This window comes from Acomys russatus, chromosome 32 (assembly GCF_903995435.1).
Source record: "Acomys russatus chromosome 32, mAcoRus1.1, whole genome shotgun sequence".
Lineage (NCBI taxonomy): Eukaryota > Metazoa > Chordata > Mammalia > Rodentia > Muridae > Acomys > Acomys russatus.
This window is the reverse complement of record NC_067168.1, coordinates 43,498,383-43,525,256: the sequence shown is the minus strand read 5'-3', so window position 1 is coordinate 43,525,256 and position 26,874 is coordinate 43,498,383. Positions and strand designations below refer to the sequence as shown.

At 39.9% G+C, this 26,874-nt stretch overlaps 2 protein-coding genes across 4 annotated transcripts in view; one reads left to right on the top strand and one right to left on the bottom strand.

Annotated features, from left to right (window-relative positions):
* Positions 1-3,692, top strand: part of Cmc1 (C-X9-C motif containing 1) — a 64,796-nt gene extending 61,104 nt beyond the window's left edge. Inside the window, exon 4 of the mRNA XM_051140168.1 lies at positions 3,463-3,692. Coding sequence (XP_050996125.1) covers positions 3,463-3,583 — 121 coding nt within the window. The 3' untranslated portion in view covers positions 3,584-3,692. The remainder of the gene's footprint in view (positions 1-3,462) is intronic.
* Positions 3,693-6,240: 2,548 nt separating this feature from the next.
* Positions 6,241-26,514, bottom strand: Azi2 (5-azacytidine induced 2). Of its 3 annotated transcripts, none has more exons than XM_051140814.1 (8): positions 26,263-26,514; positions 20,095-20,315; positions 18,290-18,415; positions 17,740-17,839; positions 16,777-16,925; positions 12,871-12,965; positions 9,522-9,640; positions 6,241-7,236 (listed from the first exon to the last, which is right to left on the bottom strand). In XM_051140814.1, exons 1-8 carry the CDS (start codon positions 26,363-26,365, stop codon positions 6,860-6,862), a joined length of 1,290 nt encoding a protein of 429 aa, XP_050996771.1. In that variant the 5' UTR covers positions 26,366-26,514; the 3' UTR covers positions 6,241-6,859. The 3 variants fall into 3 exon arrangements, with proteins under 3 accessions (XP_050996771.1, XP_050996772.1, XP_050996773.1); XM_051140815.1 differs by having other exon boundaries at positions 26,345-26,514; XM_051140816.1 differs by lacking the exons at positions 17,740-17,839; positions 20,095-20,315; positions 26,263-26,514 and having other exon boundaries at positions 18,290-18,417.
* Between the last annotated feature and the right edge of the window lie 360 nt (positions 26,515-26,874).

Genomic DNA, 26,874 nt, shown 5'->3' with positions numbered 1-26,874 from the left:
GTGGGTTCCCAGAATCATCCTGTAGTTATTTCCCAGCTCCAGAGTGTATAATTGGGATAGATAACTTAGAAATTGCAGGAATTTCCACGTTGGTTTGTAACTGTGGAGTGAGAGCTATTATTGTTAGAAAGGCTAAATGGAAACCATTAAGTTGCCTCTACCACGGAAAGTAGCGTGCCATAGACAGCATCACATCCCTGGAAGAATGGCAGGAATGAGTGTCACCATCAAAGGCTTGAAAGATGAAGGGGTGGTGGTTTTCACCCCCTTGTCCTCCAACTCTCCTGTCTGGACTGTGGATAGTGACAGGACTCTGCTCTCTGGCCTGAACTGATGGGTAGTGGGGAGTGACAATTAGCTACAAAAACGTAGTCAAGCAGTGTCTTAGTTACTTTTGTATTGCTGTGAAGAGACACCTTGACCAAGGCACCTCATACAAGAAACCATTTAATTAGGGGGCTTGTTTATCATTTCAGAGGTGAGGGGCACAGGCAGGCAGGCATGTACTGGAGCAGTAGCTGAGCGCTTACATCTCATCTGCAAGTTGGAGGCTGAGAGACAAATAAACAAGTCAGGGACAGATAGGGCCTGCCATGGGATTTTGAAGCCTCAAAGCCCACCCCCATTAACATACCTTTTCCAAGGCCACACCTAATCCTTCCCAAACAGTTCTACCAATTAGGGATCTAGCATTCAAATACATGGGTCTATGGGGGCTGTTTTCATTCGAACCACCACAAGTAGTGATTGTACCTTCTGGTACATGGTACACAGCTGCTGTTCTAGCAATGCCTTTTTCCTGTACCTGTCCACAGGGACCACTAGAAGCAGCTTGTGTTCAGTTGGCCAAAGCCTGCAGTATACCTTTATAGTTTTACTTCAACAGCATATTAACTCCAGCCCTGTGTCATAACTTAGAAGGGATTTTGATCATATGTTTCTAATACAAATAGCACACTGCACACTAAATTGATGACATTATGCTTTTTGGACCATGTAAACAGGAGGTAGCAACCACTTTGGACTTTTTGGTAACCGTATGTGCATCAGAGCATGGGAAATAAATCCAACCAAATTTAAGGGCTTTCTACTTCAGTAGACTTTTTAGGAGTCCAGTGGTGTGGGGGCATACAGAGACATTCCTTCTAAGGTGAAGGACAAGTTATTGCGCATGGCCCCTCCTACTACCCAGAAAGAAGCCCAGTGTTCAGTGGGCCTATTTGGATTCTGGAGACAGCACACTCCTCACTTGGGTGTGTTACTCCTGCCCATATACCAAGGAACACAGAAAGCTGCTAGCTTTGTGTAGGGCCGGGACAGAAGGCTCTTCAACAGGTCCTGTTGCAGGCAGCTCTCCCACTTGGACCGTATGATCCAGCAGACCTGATGGTACTTGAGTTGTCAGTGGCATATAGGGATGCTGTTTGGATCCTTTGGCAGGCCCTGTTGGAATTTGGGAGCAAGGTTCTACTATCATTTGAAGACACTTACTCTCCCACTGAGGGACAGCTCTTGATCTGCTATTGGGCCTTACTGGACACTGAATGTTTGATAACGGGCCACCAAGTTACCATGCAACCTGATCTGGCCATCATGAACTAGGCAACATGATCTGACCCTCCAAGCCACAAGGTAATACACACACAGCAGCAATCCATTATCACATGGACTGTTTTATATATATAGGATTTGGCCCAAGCTGGTCCTGAAGACAGAAGCAAGTTTCACGAAGATTTGCCCCAAATGTCTATGATTTCTACTTATAATGCTATGCATGATTGCTTACCTCTACTCACTAATTAAAATAGTATGTTTTTAGTTGGACATGAGCCTTCTCTAGGTGGGGTAGCCCTAGAGTAGAGTGGCAGGAACAGTCTACAGAGAGGGCAGCCTAGGCTCACCTGGACCAGTGAGCACTTAGCTAGCCTAGCAACCTTGGGCTGTCCTTCTGTGAGAAGGGACAGTTCTTCTGGAAGTGGTTTGTGATGCACTGTGTGAACACATTGACCAGAGTGCCTGGTGCACCGTAGAGTAAGTCAACATTGACATGTTCTGATCTACTCTTACTTGACTGGTGCTTACTGTTACTATTTGAATATCCTTTTCCTACCCTCTAGAAATAAGTGGGGGAGGAGGACACAAACTGTTGCTGTGGGTTTAGAAGAGAGAAAAACAACCAAAGAAATAAGATGGATTTGACATTCGCTGAAGAATAATGGAAAGCTATGGAATTGTTCTTTGACATAAAGTCCTAGAAGTGTTGTTAATTACTGTGGCAGGCAGGTTAATTACATGCATGCAAGTGCTGCTTCCTTTTAGGAACATGTTGAAGCAGTAGTGGTTTGTGCTCCTCTATTTCTGCCTGTCACTTTCATTCCTATACTGTGACCTGCTTCTGGTCCCTCCCAAACTGCCAAAGACTAATGGGCTTGGTGATGGCCAAACTCAAAAAGCATCCCCTTCTCTTTGGCTCAACCTGCCTGATAGCTACAGCTCTGATTCCCCTGGCAGTGCTTCTCCTCTCCTCAACATTGTCTCCCTTAAGCTATTCCTTAAAGTTGGTTTCTTTGGGTTCTATTACAATTTTTAACTCTAAGTGTAGCTTATACCCATAGCTTAAATCACTACAGACCCCGTTTCTCTGCTTTTCTTCATGTTCTAGAGGGAATGTTTTTGTTCAGTCTGTGTCATGTGGCTTGAATTAGTTTTCTATGATCTAGAGTCATCTGTGTCCTAACTCTAGTTAGCTATCAAATCAGCCTTTTCCCTTTGCATCCTACATCTCTTCCTTTGGGCTAGTTTAGGCCCTCATCGTTTTCTTGCCTGAATAATATTATTAGAGATTCCAACTTTAAAAACCTTGCTGTTCCCTTTCAGTCTATCTGCCACACACTGCCAGTCATTCAGACTCTTGTAGTGTGGTGTAAGTGGCCCGTAATGATTTGGTCGGTCCCTGTGCATTCAGTGTTTCCTGGGTTCTTTCTGCTGTGTGCATAATCCACTCTGGGAGTATCAGCCCACCTGCAGTGTCTCATGCACCCCACTTTCCCCTCACATGTGCCTTTCAGCTGCCTTTTCAGTGGGTTTCTGTGGCCCTGCAAAGTCCCAGTGACACCTCCACTTCCTCATGTTTCTGTGTCCATCCTTAAACTTCTTATATTTTGGTCTAGTCCAGCCCTTACCTGTTGAACCATGGGCTCCTGGACTGTAGCATCACTCATCGTTCCATCCTGTGATAAGACTAAACTCAAGACTTTATATTACTATGCAATACTTTATTAATTACAAAATTTTAAAAAACTTTAATTCTGGTTTTCTCACTAGTTTGTTAATATTTATTGTGTTAATTATTATTGAAAGTAAACTTTCCAAGATTGAACCTCATGAATATCTGAATACTATTAACGCTTTTATAGGCTTATATTGTATCTATTTTGAAATATATTAATTTATTCCTTATAGCTATAACGATCCAGCCTTCTATGAAGAATGCAAACTGGAGTATCTCAAGGAAAGGGAAGAATTCAGAAAAACCGGAATTCCTGCCAAGAAAAGGCTACAGAAGCTTCCTACAAGCATGTAGGCTAACAGTGAGTCAGGAAGTCATGTCTTATCGAAACCATTTGTAATATAAACCAGAAGTGATGAACTGAAACAATGTTTGCTCAGCCTAATCATGAAGATACTGATTTTTTAAAAAAATGAAATAAAATCCTTATTTCAGAGTTCTGGTTTATTAATTATGGGATAGGGAAAACACTAAACATATCCTTTTCCTGGCCCCTTTTCTTTGTTAAACAAAAACCCAGTTTCTTTTATAACTCTTTTTTTTTTTTTCTTCTTTTATAACTCTTAACTGCAGTCCCAGTGCTAATTGTCTCAGAGTTTCCTATGTCCATTACCTTCTGATTATGTAGGCTGATGGCAGGTGTGGGATGAAGAGTACTAAAGCAAAGAAGGACGGGACAGCCTCAATACTGGCAGCAGCAGCTGTGAACTAGAGCGCTCCTTTACCACTTCCTTGCCTCTGTGGCGGTCAGTCTGTTACTATGCCGGCTCACCCAGCACTGCCAGTATAGGCATGCCAGACGGCTTCAGACATTCTGTGGGCATATTTGAAAGCATGGGTGAGGTTAGGTGAACTAGTTTTACTGAAACCTTTGCTGGAAAAGTTTCTGCACTGTTTCTTGGTCTTTTCACCTTGGCTACTAAAAACACTGTATAATCTTTAATTTTAAGAAGTTGTCATTGGTAAGTGTGAACTTCTGTTTTGTAACACTGGAGATTTGGGAGGAACTGTGGTAAGGTTCTGCTCCAGTGTGTTAATTTGGGCCTAGGCTGAGCTTTTTGTATTAAAGGCAGTTTTCTTAAACAGGAAGGCAAGATTTAACTTTGGCTCCAATCTCATGAAAGAAAATTTTTCATTCAAATGAAATGAACCTTGCCACTGAATTCATGTTGAAGTTTCAGTGTACTCAGGAAAGAACCCATGCTCCCAGACCACCTATTAATAAAAGGTGGCCACAGGCCACAGCAGAGCAAACAGCAAAAGTAAGTCTAGAGACTGTAGCGTGGGGAGGGGGCAGCAGCCTATTATCCCTGCACTGGCCTGTTGGCACTGCTGCAGTTCATAATGCACAGGTGACAGCTGTTTTCAGTGACTCAAAGAAAAGGTGCAGAAGTCAGTGACACAGTAACAAGATTTTTCTTTTGTGTCACACAACCAATAGGTTCTGGACAAACGATGTTCAAATTCACCTCCTATCTGATTAGTGTACCTGCTGCAGATGTGCCTTTGGTGTTCTGTGCTTCTGTGGTGGCTTGTTCATAGGGCAGGTGTCTCTACTTTGGCCTCAATACAATGAGAGATCAAGAGGAAGGAGCAGGTGTCTTGTAAGTTGTGTCCTTGTATTATTGAGTTACAGGTGCGGTTAACTGGATTTTCTTACAAAAACAAATACACCAATTACAGGAAATTTCAAGGGAATCTCTTTGGAGTGTTAGCTAGTATAAAAGGACCAACAAAAATGTCAATTTTAATGAATTAACAAATACAGATGGTACCATGCCATCTCTTCAACCAGTGACTAAGTGTATATACTTAAATATTTTCTGACTACGTAAAAATATTTTAGGGTTCATTTTTTTTTTTTTAGCTAAGGAGTCTTACACAAGTCATTAACACTTTCAACTGTTTTTTTTTTTTTCAATTTCAACTGTTAAGAACATCAATCAGACTGTTCTAGTAATCCTTTTTGATAACTGTCACTACTAGTTACAAGAAATTTGCTCCAATCAGAGTATATTTGAGAAATAAAATTAAAACCAGACTTTGGAAATATACATAGGCAAGGACAGTATTTCACATCCAATTCCATTTTAAAAATAAAAATAATTTAATTAAAACAATTTCTTGGTATTGTGCAAAACATTATTAAGATTCTCTTTACAAAAGAAAACTTCTAATCTTGGTTTTAAAAAAGGCAAACCAGTAAGCTACATTAGACATGAAATGATAGACAGCAGCCTCCACAGCCACATGAGAAATGTTTCTGCTTTCTTATTACACAGGTAGTTGGTTCCTTCAGCTACAGCCTGGAGTCTCATATTTGTTTTATGCATATTGGGTCTTCTTGTATTACTTGGCAGGAGTCCGTACTCCCTTGAGTCAGCTGTGCTCATTGCTCAGAACACAATCCAGTATCTGAGATCAATTCCATTAATCACGGGCAGGCATGAGTAAGTGAGTGAGACAACAGAATAGTGTACGCTGCTGGACTACGTATGGTGTTCAGTCATAGAAGTCAGAGACCCTTTAAACTCAGGATATATGAGACGCCACGTAGAAGGATAACGTCTTCTTACACCAAACAGGCAATACATGATTACTAATACTTTTAATGCTTTGACCCTGAAAGAGTTTAGACCAATCTCCACATAAAGCCATCTTCTTTATTTCTTTACTTATTTACAAGTGACTGGCCACTTAGAATAAGTTTGGGGATATTTTATAATTATACAGCACAAAATTTAGTTCTAGATACAGTTAATTAAACGTTACTTTCTCAAATGCCATATCTAACTGTGGATAAGCTGCTCTGTGTAAAACAAATACCTGTTCTGCTGAAAATGACCATATAGTGAGTTCACTATGGATCAGTGAGTTCACTGCCCTGTGAAATGCCCTTCCTGCTTCAGCTGGGTTTTATGTAAGGTTATCATAGTGTATTCACACTCCACATCATGTTTAGCTATTTAGGATTTGAATATATTGGGGGAAAGTCGGCTTCATTAGTCATTAGTTCAAGTTTTAGAATTCAAATTGTACTTTAAAATTGTATACACAAACATTTTACTTAAAAATTATTTTAAATCTTAAAACTTGAAACACAATAGCATAGAGATGTAATAACCTACTTCTATATCATGATATTTCAAATCCTTATGCATCAGGAAGTCACAATAGCACAACCTATTCACACTGCCATTTGCTTCTTGATACAACTGGAACCAGCAGACATGGTTTTTCTCTTATTAAAGACTGCTGTTTATTTAATGAATGGGTATTTAGGCAGGTCACATATTTTTATAAAACCATGTCAAATTTTCCTTTTCCATCCTTTATCCAAGAAGCAAAACTTTGTAATTTTTATCAAAGGTACAAATGAACGTTCTCATACTGGAAAATCAACTACAGACATCATGTTGTACAGAATGTACAAATCTACATATTGGAGAACTCTGAGGATTTTAATCAAGTCCACTTCACGTTTGAACAATGTCTTGAGAGAACCAGTGAGTTAGTGTCCTCCTGATCAAATCAAATTAACTTTTGTAAAGGCAATTCTGACTATGTTGATCAGTAATGCAGTGGTGGCATGTTGGGTAAAGGTAAGATTTTGGCTTTCTTTTCACCAAATGCTGTCTCACTGGATTTAGGAGGGCTTGGGAATACCCAGGAGTTATCTTCCAGAGAGTCTCTGCCATAGGAGTTGTGCTCCTGAAAGTCTGCACCGTCATTAGGAGTCAACCTCTCGTTATCTGTCCATGGCGGAAGAACTGCTTTGTCTGATAAAGCCTTTCTATCTCCTGGCAAAGGGGAAGACGGAACATAACAAGTAGCTTTGCCATTTGGTGACAAAGGGGGATGTCTTTTGTAAGTTGCAGTGAAATTTGTCAAGTGCAATTTCGTGCTGTCTCTCCCAAGGTCTTCAACACATCCTACTGGGGTACAGGCTAAAAAGAAAGCAGAGCTATGTGTCAGTCTTCTAGCATTTGAGACTGTAAACAAGTTATAGACCAAATCTGCAACTGACAATAAAATTAGTATTTTCAATTTAGTACGATCATTTGAAACTGACTTAGAGATACTTAACAGACCTGAGTTCTGAGATAACTTACTTATGGACACTGACTTAAGGTCATTCATTCAACTGCTTTGTTTGCAAAATGGATGTAGAAATCCTTTCCCGCCAGTGTCGTCCTGCTGATGAAGAATCGACGTGTTGTAAAAATGTATGACCTTTTTACAAGGCAAAGACAAGTAAATTTCTTGACCTTTAATGTGGCTAGTGAAGATTTTAGGCCATATTTAGTGGAGATCAAGAAAGTCATGAAGACTTAGCAGGTATAAAACATATTCTTTTGCTTACTGAAACTTCTCCATGGGAGAGGGTCCAAAAGTAACTTATTTTTACAAATATACTTTGAATTCTTAAGAGTCAATGAAATTTTGACATGTATTCAAAAGCTTTTGTGGATAAAATAGTTAAAATAGAAGCTGTAAGTTCAGTTTCTTATAATAAATACAATGGTAAACACAATTCTGCTTTGGTCAACAAGCAGGTCAGCTTAGTAAATAAAAAGGTGTTTCATACATATAGTAGCTGAGAAAAGACTACTATGAAGTTATTACTTAGCTACAGCCAGCATATTGGCAACAGTAGCATCTTTTATTCTCTTCAATCTGCCAAAACTGAAAGCTATAAAAAATATAATAAAGATGACCAAGTATTATCTAAAGCTTGGCTCCATATAACCTAATATTTTATTTTTATGTGTGTGTATGTATGTGCGTGCGCACACTCACACACATACACACACGAGCATAAGGTTAGAGGACAACTGTGAGTTCAGGTCACACAGGTCTTTAAGCTTGCCGGTGAGCCCTTCCTCTTAACTGAGCCATCATCCTGCTAGGCCAACCAACTCATGTAATTTTAGAGGAAACAAATAGAAACATTTGGGTAGTGGGAGTAGTGGGTGGCTAGAACCAAGGAACTGGAAGTAATTAATTCTTCTTGATTACAAAGATGTGCAGGCTAGGGATAAGTGAGCCATAACCTTGTCTACTAAAGCAATGAGCTGTAGGGACTGGTGACTGCTTAACATTCCAAGGAAATGTTCTAGAAACTGATATAAAGACATCCAAAGGCTGTATTACCGGCCAACTACGAAGGAACACAGGAGTGAAAAGTGCTCTTCCCCTTTATTTTCTTTGGGACATACTATTTATGATGCAGGTAGTTGTACTGACAGCTTACTCCACAGGAGCTGAGTCCCTTTAAGGAGAAGTCTTATTTCTGCCATCCCCATGGCATCTTACATAACCCTGACTACTGGGAATGAGGGCAAGGTGAGCCGTAAATCCAGCTGTGTCTGCTCACATCGTTTGCCTGGCTTCTTCAGTACTGGACTCCACAGAAATTAAAAGACACATCGACTTCAATTTTTCCCCCAATGTGAAACATTTTCTCTTATAAGCACTCCTGAGAATATTTATAACACAATTTTCTTGCTCTCCTTTAGGACAATAAGAAATGCAAGTAACACTTTTAAATTAGATGCTGATCACCTTTCAAAGTCAATCATATTCCTTTGAAAAGTAAAATTTAAGGCATTAAAATGTACACTGTATGTTTTGGATGTAAACATATCATATAATGTTAAGGTCATACAGACGGTTTTTTAAGATATAAAAATAGCATTGACAAAAGCACTCCCTACTTGCTAACATAAAACTCACTGGATATAAAAAGAAATCAATGGAAAATTTGGGTTGAGTCTGCTTTCAATTTAGTTACCCTGTATGGAAGTGAAAAGTTTATAAAGATATCAGGAACTAAAAGAATAAGAACTGTTGTTTTGAAAATAAAAAGCTAGGTCTTTGGTACATTTCATCACATTGAAATGAAACTTTGGAGCTCTTTTTAAATATATAACTATATTATTGTGGTAAAAGGCCCCCTAGCACAAACCTAACACCTTGGCCTTACACACACAAGCAACACTTGGCTGAGAAAAGCCACAAGGGGAAAAGAACACAGCGCTGAAGAAAAACCACCAGCAACACCTTATGTGTGACACTGACCAGCTAGAGACCCAAGCCAAAGCAGCAAGCGGATACACTGCACACAGCCTGGCTTATCAACGTCATCTCTAAGAGTTGGATAAGACAGAGCAGCTAGCTGTTCTTCACACAGTGTGGCTGGAGTCAGCATTTCCCGCTAGCAGTGACTTGCCTTTCTTGATTGCAGCTGAGGTTTTCAGTTTTCTTAGTAGTTCTGCTTGCACTTGAGTCACCAGATGTAAGTTAGACATCTCCCTCTTCAGTTCCCAGTATGCATGTTGCATATTATCACTGAAATAGAATTTTAAAAACAAGTTATACTGGCCCTTTTTATGGGTAAAGGGGAATAACTTTACAAACAAGCCAGTTTATTTTTTTTTTATGACAATATCAGTGAAACTAAAAGGTATTTAATTGGAATGTTATAAGTGAATAACCTAGGGATAGCACTGCCCTGATTTCAAACAGTAACTACTGTATTAAGCAGATTGTGATAAATACTGTGAATTTTTTACTGGCTCTTCTCAGAACCAAGGGTTGCTTTTAGCCAATAATGTACAGTACTGTTAATATTAATTAGTAACTAGTAAGGAATATATTCTTCCTTTGTCAATCTGATCAAGAATAAAATTGCACTCATTCATGTAGTCTTTCTGGATTGTTCCGACACTGTGAAATGAAGTGATGAGGAGATACCCAAGACCACATTAAGACAAAATGGAGGTTTCATGCATTCCATTTTTTATGTCTGACTGGGCTGTCTCATACTGTTGGTTCTAAACCAATGTGACATGACAGCGCAAGTCAGAAGGAGTCACATGATTTCTTCATAACGAAGCAGCAGCTAGAAAAGCAGATTACAGGGAACAAAACTTCCAAATGCCTTTCCATAGTTTTATAATTAAAAGGATTTTACTTCAGAATCTGAAACTTTTTATATCTAATTTTAAAAGTTTTTATTTTCCATTAAATCCTCTCAGGCTCATGATTTTCTTTAGGTTCTTAATTGTCAACTAAATAAACTGAAGTCTTCAGCACACTTTGCTGTCCTGCTGTGCAGCAATACATGAAATAGCCAGTATAAGAGCTGACTCCATAGTATTAGAACCATCACTGTTGTCAGAGAACTAACTAAGTGGTATGGAAATAAAACTAAACATGCTACCTCATGCTTCAGTTTTTAACCTCTCCAAAAAATAAAATTGAAACTTCAAAGGGGTAACCCTGAAATCTGAATCTAGTATCTAATTACAGAAGCAATAAATATTTAAAAACAAGTAGGTTAAATTATGATGTAAAATTTTACCTCTTTTGAAAGTGTTTCTACCCTATTTGGACTGTAATTCTTATAAACAGTACTGCAAACTATATTGCTTTGGAGATAAAGGTAGTATTTTAAATACTTTGATAACCTTTGGTGTATTTAGCCAGCTCTACTTCAGACCCAGTAAACGCTGGAGATGCTTTTTACAATGACTTTTTCATAATTAAACTGGTTTTCAGTGTGAAGAAAATTGCTGGTTTCATGATACAATTCTGAGAATTCAATGTTTTTCAAAGGGTCACTCAAATTATAAAGCAGCAAGTATGAGCACTGTACATATGGTAATTCATGCACACGGGGATGAATACAGTTTGTAAATAGTTTATTATTGTTATAAAATGGTGAATCTATACTTGACTTACAAAAAAGAAACTACTCATAGGAATACTTGGGTGCTCAAACACCAACTACATGTAGTCACTCAAAATAGCTAGGTAAGTCAAGTAAAATATGATTAAGTAGTATCAATATCTAATGTGCATTTTAAAAGTTCAATTTAATGAAGATTGCTTAAGAATTAAGGTAAGACAAAACTACATCATCAAAATTACCTTTTTGTCCTTTGCTCTTAGTGTCATCTACAGATTAAAAAACACCTGCAATTGAGCAGGAAAAATGGCTCAGTAGTTCAAGACTGGACTCTGCTCTTGCAGAGGACGGGATTCAGTTCCTAGCACCCAACTCCTGTAACTCCAGTACCAGGGGTCTAATACCCTCCTCTGGCTCCCATGGGCTCCTGCACCCCCATCCCCATCAACTCAACGCAGATCACACATACCAACCACTTTCCCCTTCTTTCTTAAGTGGGAGTGTAAACCTAAACTTGTTTTAAATGACATAAAATATATTTCATGTATATGGTTGCCTCCAAACAACTCTTATAGCAGTTTCTTGAGTACTAAAATTATCCTAATCCAATTGTGAGCCCTGAAAAAACAATAATTTTGGCTGATCATTCATTATGTGTTAGGCACGATACCCATATTCTCACACCAGCCTGGCAAAATGGCTGTGCTGGATGGTTTTATGTCAACTTGACACAAGCTACTATCATTGGAAAGAAAAGAAACTCAGTTGAGAAAATGCCTCTGTAAGACTGGGCTGTAGGTAAGCCTGTAGGGTATTTTCTTAATTAGTGGTTGATGTGAGAGGGCCCAGCCCATTGAGGTGGGACCATCCCTAGGTCCTGAGTTCTAAAGAGGAAGCACGCTGAGCAAGCCGTGGGAAGCAAACAAATAAGCTCCTGCCTTCAGTTTCTGCCCTGTCTGAGTTCCCGTTTTGACTTTCTTTAATGATGAAGAGCAATAAGGAAATGTAGACCAAACAAACCCTTTTCTCCCCAACTTGCTTTGTGGTCATGATGTTTCATCAGAGGAACCAGGACAACGGGATATCACATCTTGCACATGAGGAGACAAGTTCAAAAGTCACACAGGTTGCTTTTTCAAAACTCTGCTACCAGTCCACTCTGTATGGGCCACACTGCCATCTTAGGGGAGGATAACGTTTCATGGGCACTGTCATCATATCCACACCTCATCATTACTGTGAATGATGGCCACACAAATGTGCTTAGTACCAGCATACATTTTCATACTTTGTTGTGGAATTCTTTTGCATCTTGAGAAAGCATTAGAAAGTACTGTGCAGTCTTCTTGACTGATGCTGTGCACCAGCCTTTTTGTGAAAGAAAAATCTACCTATCTAGGATTCCACTCCAGACATAATTTTCTTTAGCATTTGAAAAATTACTATATTCCCTTAAAGCCGTGGTTCTGACATCAGATTTCCTGCATATCATATTTATTTTACAATTCATAACAGTAGCAAAATTTCAGTTATGAATTACCAACAAAATAATTTTATGGTTGGGGGTCACCCCACAACATGAGGAACTGTATTAAAGGTTCGCAGAATTAGGAAGCTGAGAACCACTGCTTTGAAGGAACGAGAATAAAAACATGTGACTTGTTACAGAACTAGAAGATGTGCACACCTTGACAACTGTGATATCTCTAAAACAAATGTCTTTCAAATATTTTTGAAAGGAGGTTAAGACTGCTGGTAAGTAACTGTTAAATCATACACACACACACACACACACACACACACAATAACCAGAGATTACAGCCGCAGGCAGAGTATTTGCTGCTCCTAAAGTTAAACCACATCAAAAAGGTGTAAGTGCGCAGGAGACCTGTGGAGAAGGCCCTGGTGTGGAGCATGCTCCTTCCTGGACAAGCTCAGCTTCACGACATCTCTGTCCTGCAGAAAGTCTTCCTGAGATGGACCCTGTCATGTGTTTAAAAAGGAAAAGACAGGAGTTATTTCAGTGTTTTCAGTTCTTTATTTATTACAGATGTTTCAACATTCTTGGACAATATCTACAATTGTATTAAGTATAAGACTAGATTTCAGACTCAATTTTAATGAAATACTGCCACCTATCACTGCAATGTCTAAATTACTTTCAGTTATGTGGAGTGCTCACACTTTCAATTTTCCGTTAAAACATGTTCTCACAAGTTTGGAGTCCCATAAAACATTTTGAACATATCCATCATATTATTGCTTAAAATACATCTGCATGAATTCCATGGGGAAATGGGAGTTAATTGCAAGGTGTGGCCTTGACAAAAACAACTCCCTCAAATCACAAAACAAAACAAAAAAGCCAACCCCCATACCTGTGAAAGATACTTTTACATCTAATATATTCAAGATCCTTTGTATCACATCTGCTCACAATGCAGGCTTACTTGAGAGTCTGTAGCATTAATCTCACAGGTAAGAATTACTCTACAAGTGGGAACTGCTGGTATAAGCTGAAAAAACAAAATTTTACTATTCAGCATTACCTAAATTATATCCTGGGCATAGAATCACTCCCCTAATCACAATAAGTGGGAGACTGAGGAGGACTGCCACAAGTCAGGACAGCCTGGGCTATAGAGTGAGTTCTGGGCCAACCCAGGCTAGAGAGTAATATTGTGCTTTAAAAACTACCCTCTAGGCATCTTTGGTACTGTTCTTTACTGTTTTCCAAAGTTATCCAGGCCACCTTTAGAAATCTCTTAAAAGCCAACTATGAAAATAAATCTTGTTAGAATAAGAAAATGTTTTACACCTACTGATAGTTCAGAAAAGCTGAATGTAAATCATCAAAAATATAAGTCCTCAAAGGATTGTCCCCAACATGTAAAAATTCCTCACGGCAAGTAAGCAGGCCGCACTGTGCTGAAGGCTGTATATTAGAGTTGACTCAGGTTCTACAGGGCCTGCACTGCAGCCTCCCTGGACATGCACTGCACAGCACCAGGACCGGGCTATTTACCTTGAGTCACTGTTTCTTACACCACTTGGGCTGAGTTTGAACTCTCAAAATCAATCAATCTGAATGTAAAAGGCTAAGATATGGACTTGGAAAGCCTGGCAGAAATGCCTCTGCAATGTGGACACTACCAACAACAACACTAGCAGACAAGTTTGCTAATAGTCAAAACCAGAATGCCACCAATATGACCACAAGGGATGCTGTTACACACTCCAGTATATAAAGTAATGTCTTAGTATTTTAAAATATGGCCAGAGTAGATCCAGATGAATTATTAATATGAACACAGACTTCTAACCAGATTTAAGAGTAGGTAAAACACCATGGTTTTAACTTAGAAACCTTGAAAAAAATGCCATTGTAATTCTTTTTAGTTTGTTTCTTAGTATCTATTGTGGGCATTTCTCAGCCTCCTGCTATCAGTAATACATGATTATAACAGTAGGTAGAACTCAGTTTTCTCACTCTTTCTATGTTCCTCCCTTATGTCACATAAAACTCTTAAATGATGGTTCTTCCAATAATCTGTTTCTATGAACGGCTGGCCTATGATAGAGGTACACTAAAAGCATAATTGTTCCCTAGCACCACCTAGTGGAAAAGAGTAAGTAGTAAGAACCACAACTTGACCCGCCATCCCCACCAGCTCCTGGGCACATCCAGCAGCGCTGCCTTTCTGGACTGCTCTAAACAAGTGTGCTCACTTTAATGATGCACTGAATATACTCTCTCCAGATACCAGTGTTTATGAAAGGAGAAGCACTTAACGTCCATAGAATTAAATTCCCTGAAAGTTAAATGATGGTCCTAATGTTCAAATTTAATAAAAACCACAATGATGAAATCCCAACACACAGGGAGGCAGAGGCAGGTGGATTGCTGTGAGTTCAAGGCCAGCCTGGTCTACAAAGCAAGTCTAGGACAAATAATCTTGTCTCAGACCCCCCTCCCTCCAAAAAATAAACCACAACAACCCAACAGCAACAAAAAACAAACAACACACACACACACACACACACACACACACTGATGAAATAGATTCCCATAATCACATTGTACTGTTTCTCACTCTACAGTGAAATATTCTATGCAGAAAATGTAAACATACAAAGAATGTAAACTACATTATATATAAAAGGTACCGTTATTTCAAGAAGAGTATGTACATTGACAGTTACTCAGAACTTTGCAGCACAAATCTTTTCGTGCAAACAGCTGTTTTGTTGGTGTCTATGATAACTGGGCTTATGGAATAGGATACTGGAAGTCTGAAGAAATGGTGGTGTGTGGCCAACTACACGCTTGAAGACAGGGAGTGGAGTTCTGCAGTCAAGTAACAAAGAAACAAAAATCACTTAGGCTTTAGCCCAACCAGACAGCAATTTTTGTGGTGTTTTCTTTTACGAGGTCCAGGGTTTCTAATATGGGTTTCCAGTGCAGGTGAACTAGGAAGATGGAAGCAGACTGCTGTGGTATTCGTACATGTAGCTCATTCTCAGCAGGTGCTCACTGATAAAGACTACAGTAGAGAAAAGTATAACCGCATTTGAGTTGTCTGGGATATAGGTACACAGTCCTGGCCGGCAGTAAGAGGATGGCAAGTGGCTCCACTTTCAAATGGTGGCTTCCAGAGGGACGTGGAGGAGCCCTCAGCAGTGTGCAAGGCTTTGATGGGCGAATGGTTGAGTTCCTGTTATAACTAGGTTACATTACATGACTATAAAGTATTTTGGTGCCACGTTCTCATACTCCCCTGCTTCATCTGAAAGCTCAGCTTTTTTTCTTTTTTCTTTTAAATCCAGAGTAGAGTAGTGGTAAACAGACTCTTAGAGAGGAACCGAGAGGCAGTCTGTGTGAATGGATGACATCAGGCTAATCATGCCGTGGCACATTTTGCAGATGTTTTTGTCGCTGATTTTCCTAATTCATTCTCAAGCTGGCTAAAAAAAAATCAGTCTTCTGAAAAGAAACAGGCTATGTCAGGCTTCCTTTGTTAATGACAGGTTTGTTGTTTTCTAAATAATTCTATAATGTTGTCTCTTGTGTCTAAACTAACCAAATTGATACAGTAAATAAATGGAAAAGTTAAAACTAAGTTCTCTTTAAAATTTTCAGACACATTCACAACAAGAGGAACCAGAAGGAAAGGAAGGTTGAGAAATAATTGAAATAACCTGCTGTGGTGTCAGTGTGAATGTCCCCATAGGCTCATGCATTTGCATGCTCAGTCTGCAGTGGGTAGAACTCCCTGGGAAGGCCTGGAAGATGTGGCCTTGCTGGAGGAGGTGTGCCACCGAGGGGTAGGTTCTGAAGCTTAACAAGCCCATGGCATTTCCAGTAGTTCTACCTTGTACTTGTGATTCAAATGTAAATGCTCACCTACTGCTCCAGCACCAGGCCTGCCTGCCCACTGCCATGTTCCCAAACACGACAATCATGGACTCAAACCTTCTGGAACCGTAAGCCCAAATTAAATGCTTTCTTTTATAAATTGCCTTGGTCATGGTGTTTTGTCATAAAAACAGAAAAGTAACTGAGACATAACCCAATATACATTTTAAATCAAGTCTTAAAACTATATTCTGGTGTGAGAGTGAACGTATAGGGTACATGAAATATTAGCAGCAATGATTACAAGGTAAACATGGATTTTTCAGGAAATGAGAATGTTCTATGTTTATAATGAATTTATGATTTAGTATTTCGTCACACACCCTATATATGATCACAGAGTACACAGATGTTCTCAATTTAATAAGGCTCAGGTACCGTCTGTTTAGCTCTCTGCAGCTCCATTCTGAGGCCGTTGCATTCTTGCTTCTTCAGTTCCAGCTCTTGTTCTAAGCCGTGGATCTTCAAGTCACAGCTTAGCTTTTCCACCTCCCAGCTGGATGAGGGTGGGTTTAAGTTCCTCATCACTAGGAAGGACAGACACAGAACAAACATCTGTGCTTTTTATACTAGTCATAGTTCCCAGGTGACACTAGAAAATGCCAATAAATAACTAGTACAAAACATGCAAAAATACTAAGGCTCAATGCCATGTACTTCATCAAAGTTTGAAATGTGACTTAAGGTCTACAATGCATGTCAAAACAATTTTATTCATAAACATCTGACTGTGGAAACAATACAGCTGGATCCTACATCGTCTCTGACTTAGTCCTTCCTTCCTTCATTTCTCCATCTCCAAAAAGCTCCGACCAATGTCTTGGAAAGATCTCATGTTAATTCTCTATTAAAAGGTCTCTCCATAGCTGATTCATCTACTTATCGCATGAGACTGTTGATGGGAACAAGACTATATTCTATAACTCCCAGAAAAACTTTCAATTTGAGCATCTCATCTGTAGATTTTATTAATTTTAAGGAAGAAAAAAAAAATTAACAGTGATTGAAGCTACCCCATGACAGTGTGTTTAGCTGTGGGCAAAAGTTTAGTATGAAAGATAAGGTCAGGAGATGGAGTGGGTAAGAGTTTTAGTGGAGATGAGGTTTTATGTTGTTTCTCCTCTATTCCATCACACATTACCCCTTTAATAAAAACATCACATCTTCTGTAGGAACAATAAAATTTTCAGCTAAAGAAAAGTTTAACAGTGTACTGTATAAAAAAGAACAGAAAAAAATTAAGGCTTTATCATACAGATACAGGAAACTGATTATAGATATCACATAAATGGAAAGATTGATTAATTCTATTAGAATATTCATAACAAGTAAGTGGCATACCCTGCTGAGTTTCCACCTCTGTTCTGAGCTGCAGAAGTTCTACTTCTTTAGACTGTAGCTGTTCATTCAATACTTTCAAAGATTCAGAGTTGTCTTTATTCTAGTTAAGTAGGGAAAATGCCAAATTACCGTCAATAAATCTCTAGGTTTGTCATATCTTAATTTTTAGGTCAACACCGAATAAAACTCATTCTAATTGTTAAAAGCCAGATGGAGAAAGGAGCCTGATTCTCACTGTCTTGTTTCTTTCTTAGGACATCATTGCTCACTGTATTAAAAGTGAAACAAAACAAAAGCCTACAATGAGTAGTAATTCAACTTTGCCATGACATTGTCAAAGTAAGTTAGTGGCGCTGACATGGCTTTAAGTCCTTAACATCATTAAATACTAAGTATTTGTTTTTGTATATTAGTGGAAAATATAATTATTAAAATTTTCCATATGCCATGAGTCTCTATATTTTAATTAACAATTGTTTAACCCCTTAATTCTAAACCTCTTATATGACAAACAATTAAAATATAAAGTATTATTTTCAAATCAACTTACTATTTTTTCCAATTTGTTCTTCAAATTGTCTCTGTCGATGCAGACCTCTCGGTATGCATGATAGGCCTTATTCACTTGTTCTCGTCCCACAGGACTGGTTTCTTCATCTGCTCGAGCTCCAACAAGCTAGTATGAAATCAGGGGAGAAATCCTCAGCGAGTGTTGTGTAGAACTGAGTATGTCCACCTTCAGATGGCTCTCCATCTTACCCTAACCACTGCAGCACAAGGATAAAGCCTGCTTTTCCCTATAATTAAGTGAATATTTATTGCCACACAATCTTCATTACGGAGACAGACAGTAAACACACACACACACACACACACACACACACACACACACACAAACTCATCAGTCACCTGTGCTCTGTACTATCTGCTTTGTAATAAGACTTAAGTCATCACACTGCAGTTCAGTATATTGTCTTGTGACATGTTTGAGTATTTTCCAAGTCTACAGTATCTAATATCAGAAACGTATCCAATCAGACTTAGTTAATTCCTTAAGGACTAGACATGCCACTTCGTTAAACCCTGCATTATTCCAGGAATTAATAGGATTGATGATCACAAAGTACAGATTTTGTATGTTAACTATGAACTAAATTCCATGTTTCTATCTAATTTTAAAAGTGTAACTATTAGTAATTTATCCCAATATATAAGAATTTTCTTAGTAAGTTAAACTTAATGAGAAGAAATTATGACAATATTAATAAACAACTTTCCTTGTTTTACCATTCCAACAAATAAATTAAATTCTACCAATCCCCATCCTTAAGGTTTTAAGTACAGGAAATTTTCTTTCTTTGACTGATAAAAACTCATTTCTTTTGCCATTTGTGGAAGCTCTTGTTTTTGTAAGATATAAATAAAAATTTGAGTTGAAGAAATATAAACAAACTAATTAAAACCTTGAAATGCCATAAATAAATGGGCAACCAAGAAAAAATGTGAACATATAAAATTAGTTAAATCTGATTATTTAGATTGTATTTTAGCTATGTATATAGAATTCAGAAATGCAACGCTTACAATGGAGAAATACATGTCATTATTAGCTCAAAATGTTATTTCCACTCTGTGAAAAAAATAAAAAAGAACGCAGAAGTGAAGGCTTCAGTCCTGGTGAAGAGCTCGTTAACACAGTGAAGCAGTATCAGAGACGGCCCCTCTGACACGTTCCTTTACTGGTATCTCATTCTTTTGAACCGACTTGGAAATTCTAAGTTTTGTACAAATATGGGGCTGGCTGACAGAGAAGTTGGTAAATTGCTTGTTGCAACCCCTGAGTTCAATCCTCACATCAAAACCAGGTGTGGTAATGTGTACTTGTACCCCAGTAATAGGGTCGTAGGGACCTGAAGATCCCTGAGGCTTCCTAGCCAGGCAACCGAGTCCAATTAGTAAGCTCTATGACCTAGTGTGAGATCCTGTCTTAAACCAGAAGGTGCTTCTGAAGAGAACTTCCTGAGTTGACATCTGGACTTTAAATATATGCAGGTGTGCCTCACAAACAAATGAAAAACAAAACAAATGAAAAACAAAGCAAAAAAGCAAGGAAAAAAACTGGTAACCCATTGCAAAGACAGTAGGCAATCTGAAAAACAGGAAAAGAAAAATCTGGACCACAAAACCTTTATGTATCACTGAAAATGTGCTATGGCTGGTGCAGTATAGTTAGTTTAATGCAGAGGAATTTAGAAATTCTTACTTATTCTTGGAAGACAGAGTAGAAAATATTTTGACTTTCAAATATTTAAAATTCTTTATGTCAAAAATATAATAAAGAGAGAAAAAACTTACCTTTTCTTCCAAAGCCCTTATTCTTTTTTTTAGGAAGGAGTTTTCTTTCTCGGAATCCTTAAGTCTCTTCTTGATGTCCTCATACGCAGTGACCAGGGCAAAATGTGAGGCGACAGACTCATCGCCGGGGTAGGCTGGGAGTGGGGTGACTGCCTCTCTTCTGTGCGCCTTTTCGTGATTCAGAATGCAGATGTCATCTTCCACTAGTGTGTCCATGGCAGCTATGGAGAACAAACAGGGTGAGGGTCACACTTGGTTAGTAAGCAGGGTACAATGTAAACACTGAAAACAACTTTAAAACTATTTTCTTTCAGAGGCAACACAGCAGAGTTGGTATAAGTATAGCTACCCAGGCTCTAATCCAAGGTTCAGTGTCTGTGTGACTTAGTGGGAAAACTAATTACTACTTTTGTAGTCTAAATAATGAAAAACAACTATGGATAGAACACTTAGACCCATAACTCATCACTATAGAGTTCTATCAAAGTGTAAAATAAGACTTTGAGTATGGCTCAGCGGTATTCATTTGCCAAGCATTTATCAGGTCCTGGGCTGGATCCCTTCGGTATCATTTTTAGCATTAATCATTGTCTAAGCAAAAATAAAAATTAAAACCTCCATAATGCAGTGTAGGAGACAGGTGTCCAGAAAAACAATTATACTGCATAGGTGTGAAACAGTACAAGGGTGGTTTCCAGTTAGGTACTGGCATGACATCAGCTCACTCTAGTAAGTGAGGAGGGCAGTCTGACTCCATCACACTTAGACCTTTCCAGTCTGCTAACGTCTAGCAGGAGAACACCTTTAAAGACCCGAGAAAGTGTGGGGAGGGAGGAGCTGGAGGGAAATGACAGGAGGTAAAGGTGTAACTGGAGACTGAGCGAGACGATCCTTTATGATGAAGAGGGTATCAATTTTGGCCTTTATTATATAAAACCTTTTAAAAGATAGCCCGGACAGGACACTTGAACTTACTAGGAGTATTATTAAGAATATTCACAATGAATAGTCTTGTGCTCACAGTGGTAATGTTGCTGCTGTGAACCTTTCAGAGATGGGACATTAAGGTCCTTAGGTCATTGGAGGAATGTCTACAAAGGAGACTCTTGGACCCTGGTCTGTCCTCTACCTCTCTTCCTAACTTGCGATATGAGCAGTTTATCCCTAAGTGACCTGCCATGATGGGCCACTTAGCCTTGCTAGCTGGCCCAAAGTCAGGGTCCAAATCTTAAGACTTGAACTTCTAAAATTGTGACCTAAAGGCTTTCCTTTTCTTCATAAATAGCCCATTCATAGGCATTTCCCTTGGCAATACAAAACCAATTTATACAATCACCAATGAACTACTTGGCACTGTGCCTCTTAGAAACATCCATTTTATACTACCCTAGGAAGTATAAAATCTTATTAACGCCTTTTTACAGACAAGAAAACTGGGCCATAAATGTAGCCAGGTCAGATTAGTGTGCAGCAAAGGCTGTTTGATTTTAGGACCAGAATTACTAATATTTTCCCTCCACAGTGAACTTTTCTTTAGAAAACCTTACATTCATCAAGACCTTAGAGAATGGGTGAAGTAGCTCACTCTGTAATCGCAGCACTTGGAAGGCTGAGGCAGAAGGATTGCTACCAGCTCAAGGCTGCTTGGGCTATAGAGTGAGTTGCACGCAATCTTGTGCTAGCTACAGTATGGAGCCCTGTGACAAATGCATTCACAAAACTAGACAGCTGGCCGGCCAGTTTGATCTTCATCTGGTAAATGTACTATACTTAAATAGACCAAGCCAAGGAAAACATGTACCATTTTATTCCTACCTACTCACTAATAGAAAATATAGTCACTGGAAATTATTGGACTGCTGCTGAAGCTCAATGGTAGAGCATTTTTTTCTAACACATAGAAGGCCCTAGCTTTAATCCCCACTGCTACAAAAGAGACACCCCTCCCAGCAAGGAAAAAAAAAAAAAAAGATTAACTGAAAGACTCAATGATGTTTTGAATGAATACGCCCTAGCAAGAATTGGTTTATATTCACTTTTAAAACTTAGCCAATATAAACATATTCTCCAAAGACAAGTTTAAGTGGGCCCCTCTCAATCATAAAAGCAGTAATATTTTTCAGAGAATGTTATAAATAAGTTTAGTTTTTTTTTTTTTTTTCAAGAGCAAGAGTATGGCAGAGACAGTCTAACCCTGTGTTTGACAAAGTGGAGACTTACTGCCTAGAATTACTGGTAGTCCTGTTAAGAATAGTCATTGTAGCTTTACTGTCGATCCATGTGAATCAGAATATCTGGGCAGAAAACTGCACTTTACAATAAGCATTCCAAGTTACTTTGAGTCCCCCCTTTATTTATTTATTTATTTATTTATTGAGTGCTCTATCTGCATATACACTCACATGCCAGAAGAGGGTATCAGATCACATATAGATGGTTGTGAGCCACCATGTGGTTGCTGGGAATTGAACTCAGGCCTCTGGAAAAGCAGCCAGTTCTCTTAACCGCTGAGCCATCTCTCCAGCCCTTGAGTCCCACTCTTACTTGAGAACCATTAACAAGATACAACAGAGCTAAAGTGTATTACATGATTCATAAAATTTAAATTATGACTTGTGTTCTTGACCATCTACAGGCAAAGTGCATTTTATGTTATCAACTAGTAGCCACCTAATTTTTGAATGAAGATGATAGCAGTTCAGGAAGTATTTCAACTTTATCATTTCATTAATAATATTTAAATGCTACAAAAATAGGTGTGTGTACAAATATTCCATCTGTTTGACAATGTCATACCTTAGAATATAGATCAAAAGAATTTATAAAAGTATAAATTAAATATAAAGTAAAACAGAAATAGGATAGAGGTAAATAATACTGCCTACTACTGCTGAAACAGAAAAATTCCAGCAATGACATCACAGCAGTTGGTCAGACAAGGTGGGTAGTGTCTATGACTGATGGAGTGGCATATGTAGAAAAAGAGGCTCTACCTGATTTAAAGTTGATTGGTTAATAAAGCAGCTGACAGCCTGGGCTGGGCAGAGAGAAGTTTAGGTTCCTGGACTTGGGTTCTGGGAGAGACCATGAGGCTGGAGGGGTGCAGAGGAGGGAGAGAAAGAGGAAGCAGAAGATGTAGCAGGAGGAGAGGAAGCTGGAGAGAAAGAGTTGTCATGGGGCAGCAAGGACCATGAACACGTGGCCACGACGACAGACTGATGGAACAGAAGTGAATGAGGCAGGAACTATTACGGCAAGTAACTTGGGGGTGTAGTTGAGAAGTGGCAAAAAGCTTAGAAAGTTGATATCTGCCCAGTTACTGTGTCTTAAAGCTTTTATAATTCCAAAAGGAGTTATGTGGAAGCTAGGCAGTGTGGAGAAGCCCTTGAGTCTAATGTCATATTTGTTTTCTATAACAGTCTTGTAAGGTCAGAAAAGCTGACGGTGAAGGCCATGTTGTACCCAGAAGGCAGCATTCCACAGCACTGTCCCCTTCCTGTGTATCTTAGATTCTTTTCACCTTGTCTGTTGTGATGTTCTCTGCACCTTGTTGGTGCTGAGATTAATATAAATGTCCCATTCAGGGCTGAGCATTCAGTCTCTTATTCTTATCACTCTGACCCAGTACACGTCTCTCCAGTGACTGTTGACCCCTGTAAAAGGAAGTTTCTCTGACCAAGATTGAGATCAGACCAGATCTGTCCACGCCAGCATCAGGGTTGACTGGGAAAGTTTGAGTTGAGTGTTCTGGGCCGGATTAGAATTGTGAAGTCCTTACCTGCCTGTACTAGGAATTTGGCAGGAGGTGGGAGTTGAACCCGGTGGTCAGGTCAAATCTAGGCTCTTCATAGAATACTCTGAATGTTGTAATTATAATCGTTCCTAATAAGAATCTAGACAAGGCAGAAGTCTATGGTACATGGTCTGGTTTTCAGAAACTCAAATGCTAGTCTATGATCTGCCACCTTGGTTACACACTAGTTCACTTCAGCTCTCTGAATCTTGATTTTCATGTATGCATGAAAGAGTTGGATAGTGGCGTTCACTAAGATTCCATCTCCAGGTACTGTAAAGGCAAAATTTTAATACAAACACAGAATGGGAACCTGAACAATGAAACTCACAGTTACATACACCAGGAACTGGGTAAGTTCAGTACCTCTTATCTACACCAAACTTGGCAAGAAAGGCACTGTCAACATCACATTTGGGAAACTAAGGCTTAAAGAGGTGCGTGTATTGGTGTCTAACCACACCTGTGGCATGTGACAGAGCTGGGCTTTGAATTAAGGTGTATTGTGTTTTACCTTCTGAGGTGAATCTTGTTTAGAAATTCTACTGGCTTTCTATCTCTGAAAGCCAGGATATGCAAGAGCCCACTTCATAAAGGTCAGTTATGAAATAGTGGGGGGGGGGGAAGAGTAAAGCTTACAGAGAACCAGGAATACCAAGTTTTTCCTTTTCTTTTTTTCACTTTAAATAATTAGGGGCAGGAATAGCTTCTGCTTCTTTAAAGGGATTTGTAAGTGCCCTTTCAAAAAAGATGCCAACACTTAAATCCATGTGCCTCAGCAACCAAATGCTCTGTGATTCATTAAGTGTCCATATCAGTATCAGGTATGTAATATGAAAAATGTCCCTTTCAGTTTTATGATCTTGACTCACAGGCTGCAGTAAGTCTAGAGATCAGGTTCTATGGCCAAGGAACTCTAAGGCTCAAGTACAGCAGCACAGTAAAAAGAGCATCTTTTTTTTTTTTTTTTTTCCTTCTCTAAAAGAACGTATCTCAATGCATCCAAACACCTACGTTAAATGTTATTAATAATTATTTCCTGGCAATGAAAAACAACTTTAATTTGGAATGTAAGTGCCGTTTTAAAGTTATGCTGATACTATTCAGTATTTTTGTATTTTTTAATCTTACTATTTTACTCAGCAATCGTGGCAGTGCTCTGTGTTACCATTATAGAAGCACTTCTGGTAGGCGCTTACATACTAGACACTGTGTGATTCACCTTATTTTTTACTTGAAGAGGTCTCTCTGTGTAGCAGAGGCTTACCCGGAACTCAGACATCAGCCTGCCTGTCTCCATAGTGCTGGGATGATTAAAGGCAAAGCGCCGCCATTCCCTACTTGTGTTTCACCTCTGAAGAGACTAGGTAGTTCTTAAGAATTCATTAAATCAATGTAAAAACAGTGAGATGGGTAAGCATGCCTCATTTTACAGGTAAAGTAATTAAACATGCAAATAGGTTGCCAACTTGGGAGCCAGCACAGGTCTTAGAAACTATCTGGGTGCCTTAGAAAGTAAGTTAGCACTGTACTTCAGGAAAGGGGGAAGGGAGAATGCAAGAGTAAGAGACTTAACCTTTTACACGTGTTAAGTGGATAAATGGAAAAGTCAGTGCTTACATCCAGTGCTTTTGATCTAATCCACTGCCACGTCCCATGACAGCTTGCTGGCTTTTAGATATTAAACTACTACAACTGCATGAAAACGACCACTTACAAACCTTAGGGCATTCAGCATTTTGCAGCTATTCAGCGAATAGTCCCAATCTCCCAATTTAAGAAGATGGAGTGATCACCACGGACCGGGTGACGTGAACTTTTTTTCTGCGAACTAGAAATGAAACTACACTTTAAGATGTTCTTCAGCTCAACTTAAAATTCAAATGGTTGTGTGTGTGTGTTGTCTTCTGTATTTAAAGAATAGAGGGCAATTTCAACCCCAGGTCGCCAATATTTTTGAGCATCACACAATACTTTGTTCTGAGCAATTTGTGTTACGATTTTTAGTAGCTTCCATTGGTATTTTATCTCACTTTTGAGCATTCGCATTCCTCATGAGCAGGACCTTCCTTGCCACACAGCTGAGAAACGGGGTTGAACATGTAAGACTGGCGGCTACTGCCCAGACGCCACCGACACTACCCACGTCCCTCTCGGCCTTTCTGATATAAACGCCATCTCAGTGCAGGAAATAAAACTGAAAGCGTTCCCAGTGAATCAGAGCACGGAAGAGCACTTGAGCAATCCCGGAGCAGGGAGGCTGTGGGGATGGCAGGGGCGAGGGACCGCAGAGGGGCGCCGGGGACGCGTCTGGCCTGGCGACAGCCACCACCGGATGTCTGCACCCTCCAGGCGAGCGCGAGCGATCCACTCACCCTGAGCCCTGGCTACGTAGGGCCGTCCCCAAGGCCACCGGGTTTCGCTTCCCCAGTGTTTGGAAACCCACTGAAAACAAACCGGGTCGCCAGGGGTCACCATGGGCTTCCGGTTTCCTCGAAGACACCGTCGCTTCCCCCGTCAAGGTGGCCGTCACAGGTGCTCCGAGGGAGTCCCATGTCTTCGGCCGCGGCTCCCGCGGGCCAGGATCAGGGGCCCTGGAGGTCACAGATGAGCCAAGCAGGGGCGGCCAGGCCCGTTACCCAGCAGCACGCGCGCCAGCTCCGGGGCCTCCCTCCTCGGGGACGGCGGAGCGGAGAGGGTTCTAGAAGGGTCCGCGAACGCCTCGCTGCCCACAAAGGTGCCGGGCGCTGCACACAGGCTGTGCGCCAGCGCAGCACGACGAAACCGGAAGCCGGACCTGAGGGAGCTGAGGGCGCCGCTAGTGGGCGCTCTAGCGGGGCGGGGCGTACTACCAGTCCCGTGAGCCTCCGCGGCGGGTCGTACTACCAGTCCCAGTGGGCTCCGCGGCGGGTGAGGCGTCGCACGGGGCCGCGGGGAGGCGGAGTGGAGCTGTGTAAAGCGTCGCTGCTGGAGGCTGCAGGGCTGAG

Excerpts from the sequence above, each read along its gene's own strand:
- Azi2 (XM_051140814.1), bottom strand. The coding sequence starts at position 26,365 with ATGGTGACCCCTGGCGACCCGGTTTGTTTTCAGTGGGTTTCCAAACAC. Across the intron at positions 20,316-26,262 it reads CTACGTAGCCAGGGCTCAGG|CTGCCATGGACACACTAGTG; the intron begins GTGAGTGGATCG and ends TGTTCTCCATAG. Across the intron at positions 18,416-20,094 it reads TAAGGGCTTTGGAAGAAAAG|CTTGTTGGAGCTCGAGCAGA; the intron begins GTAAGTTTTTTC and ends ATTTCATACTAG.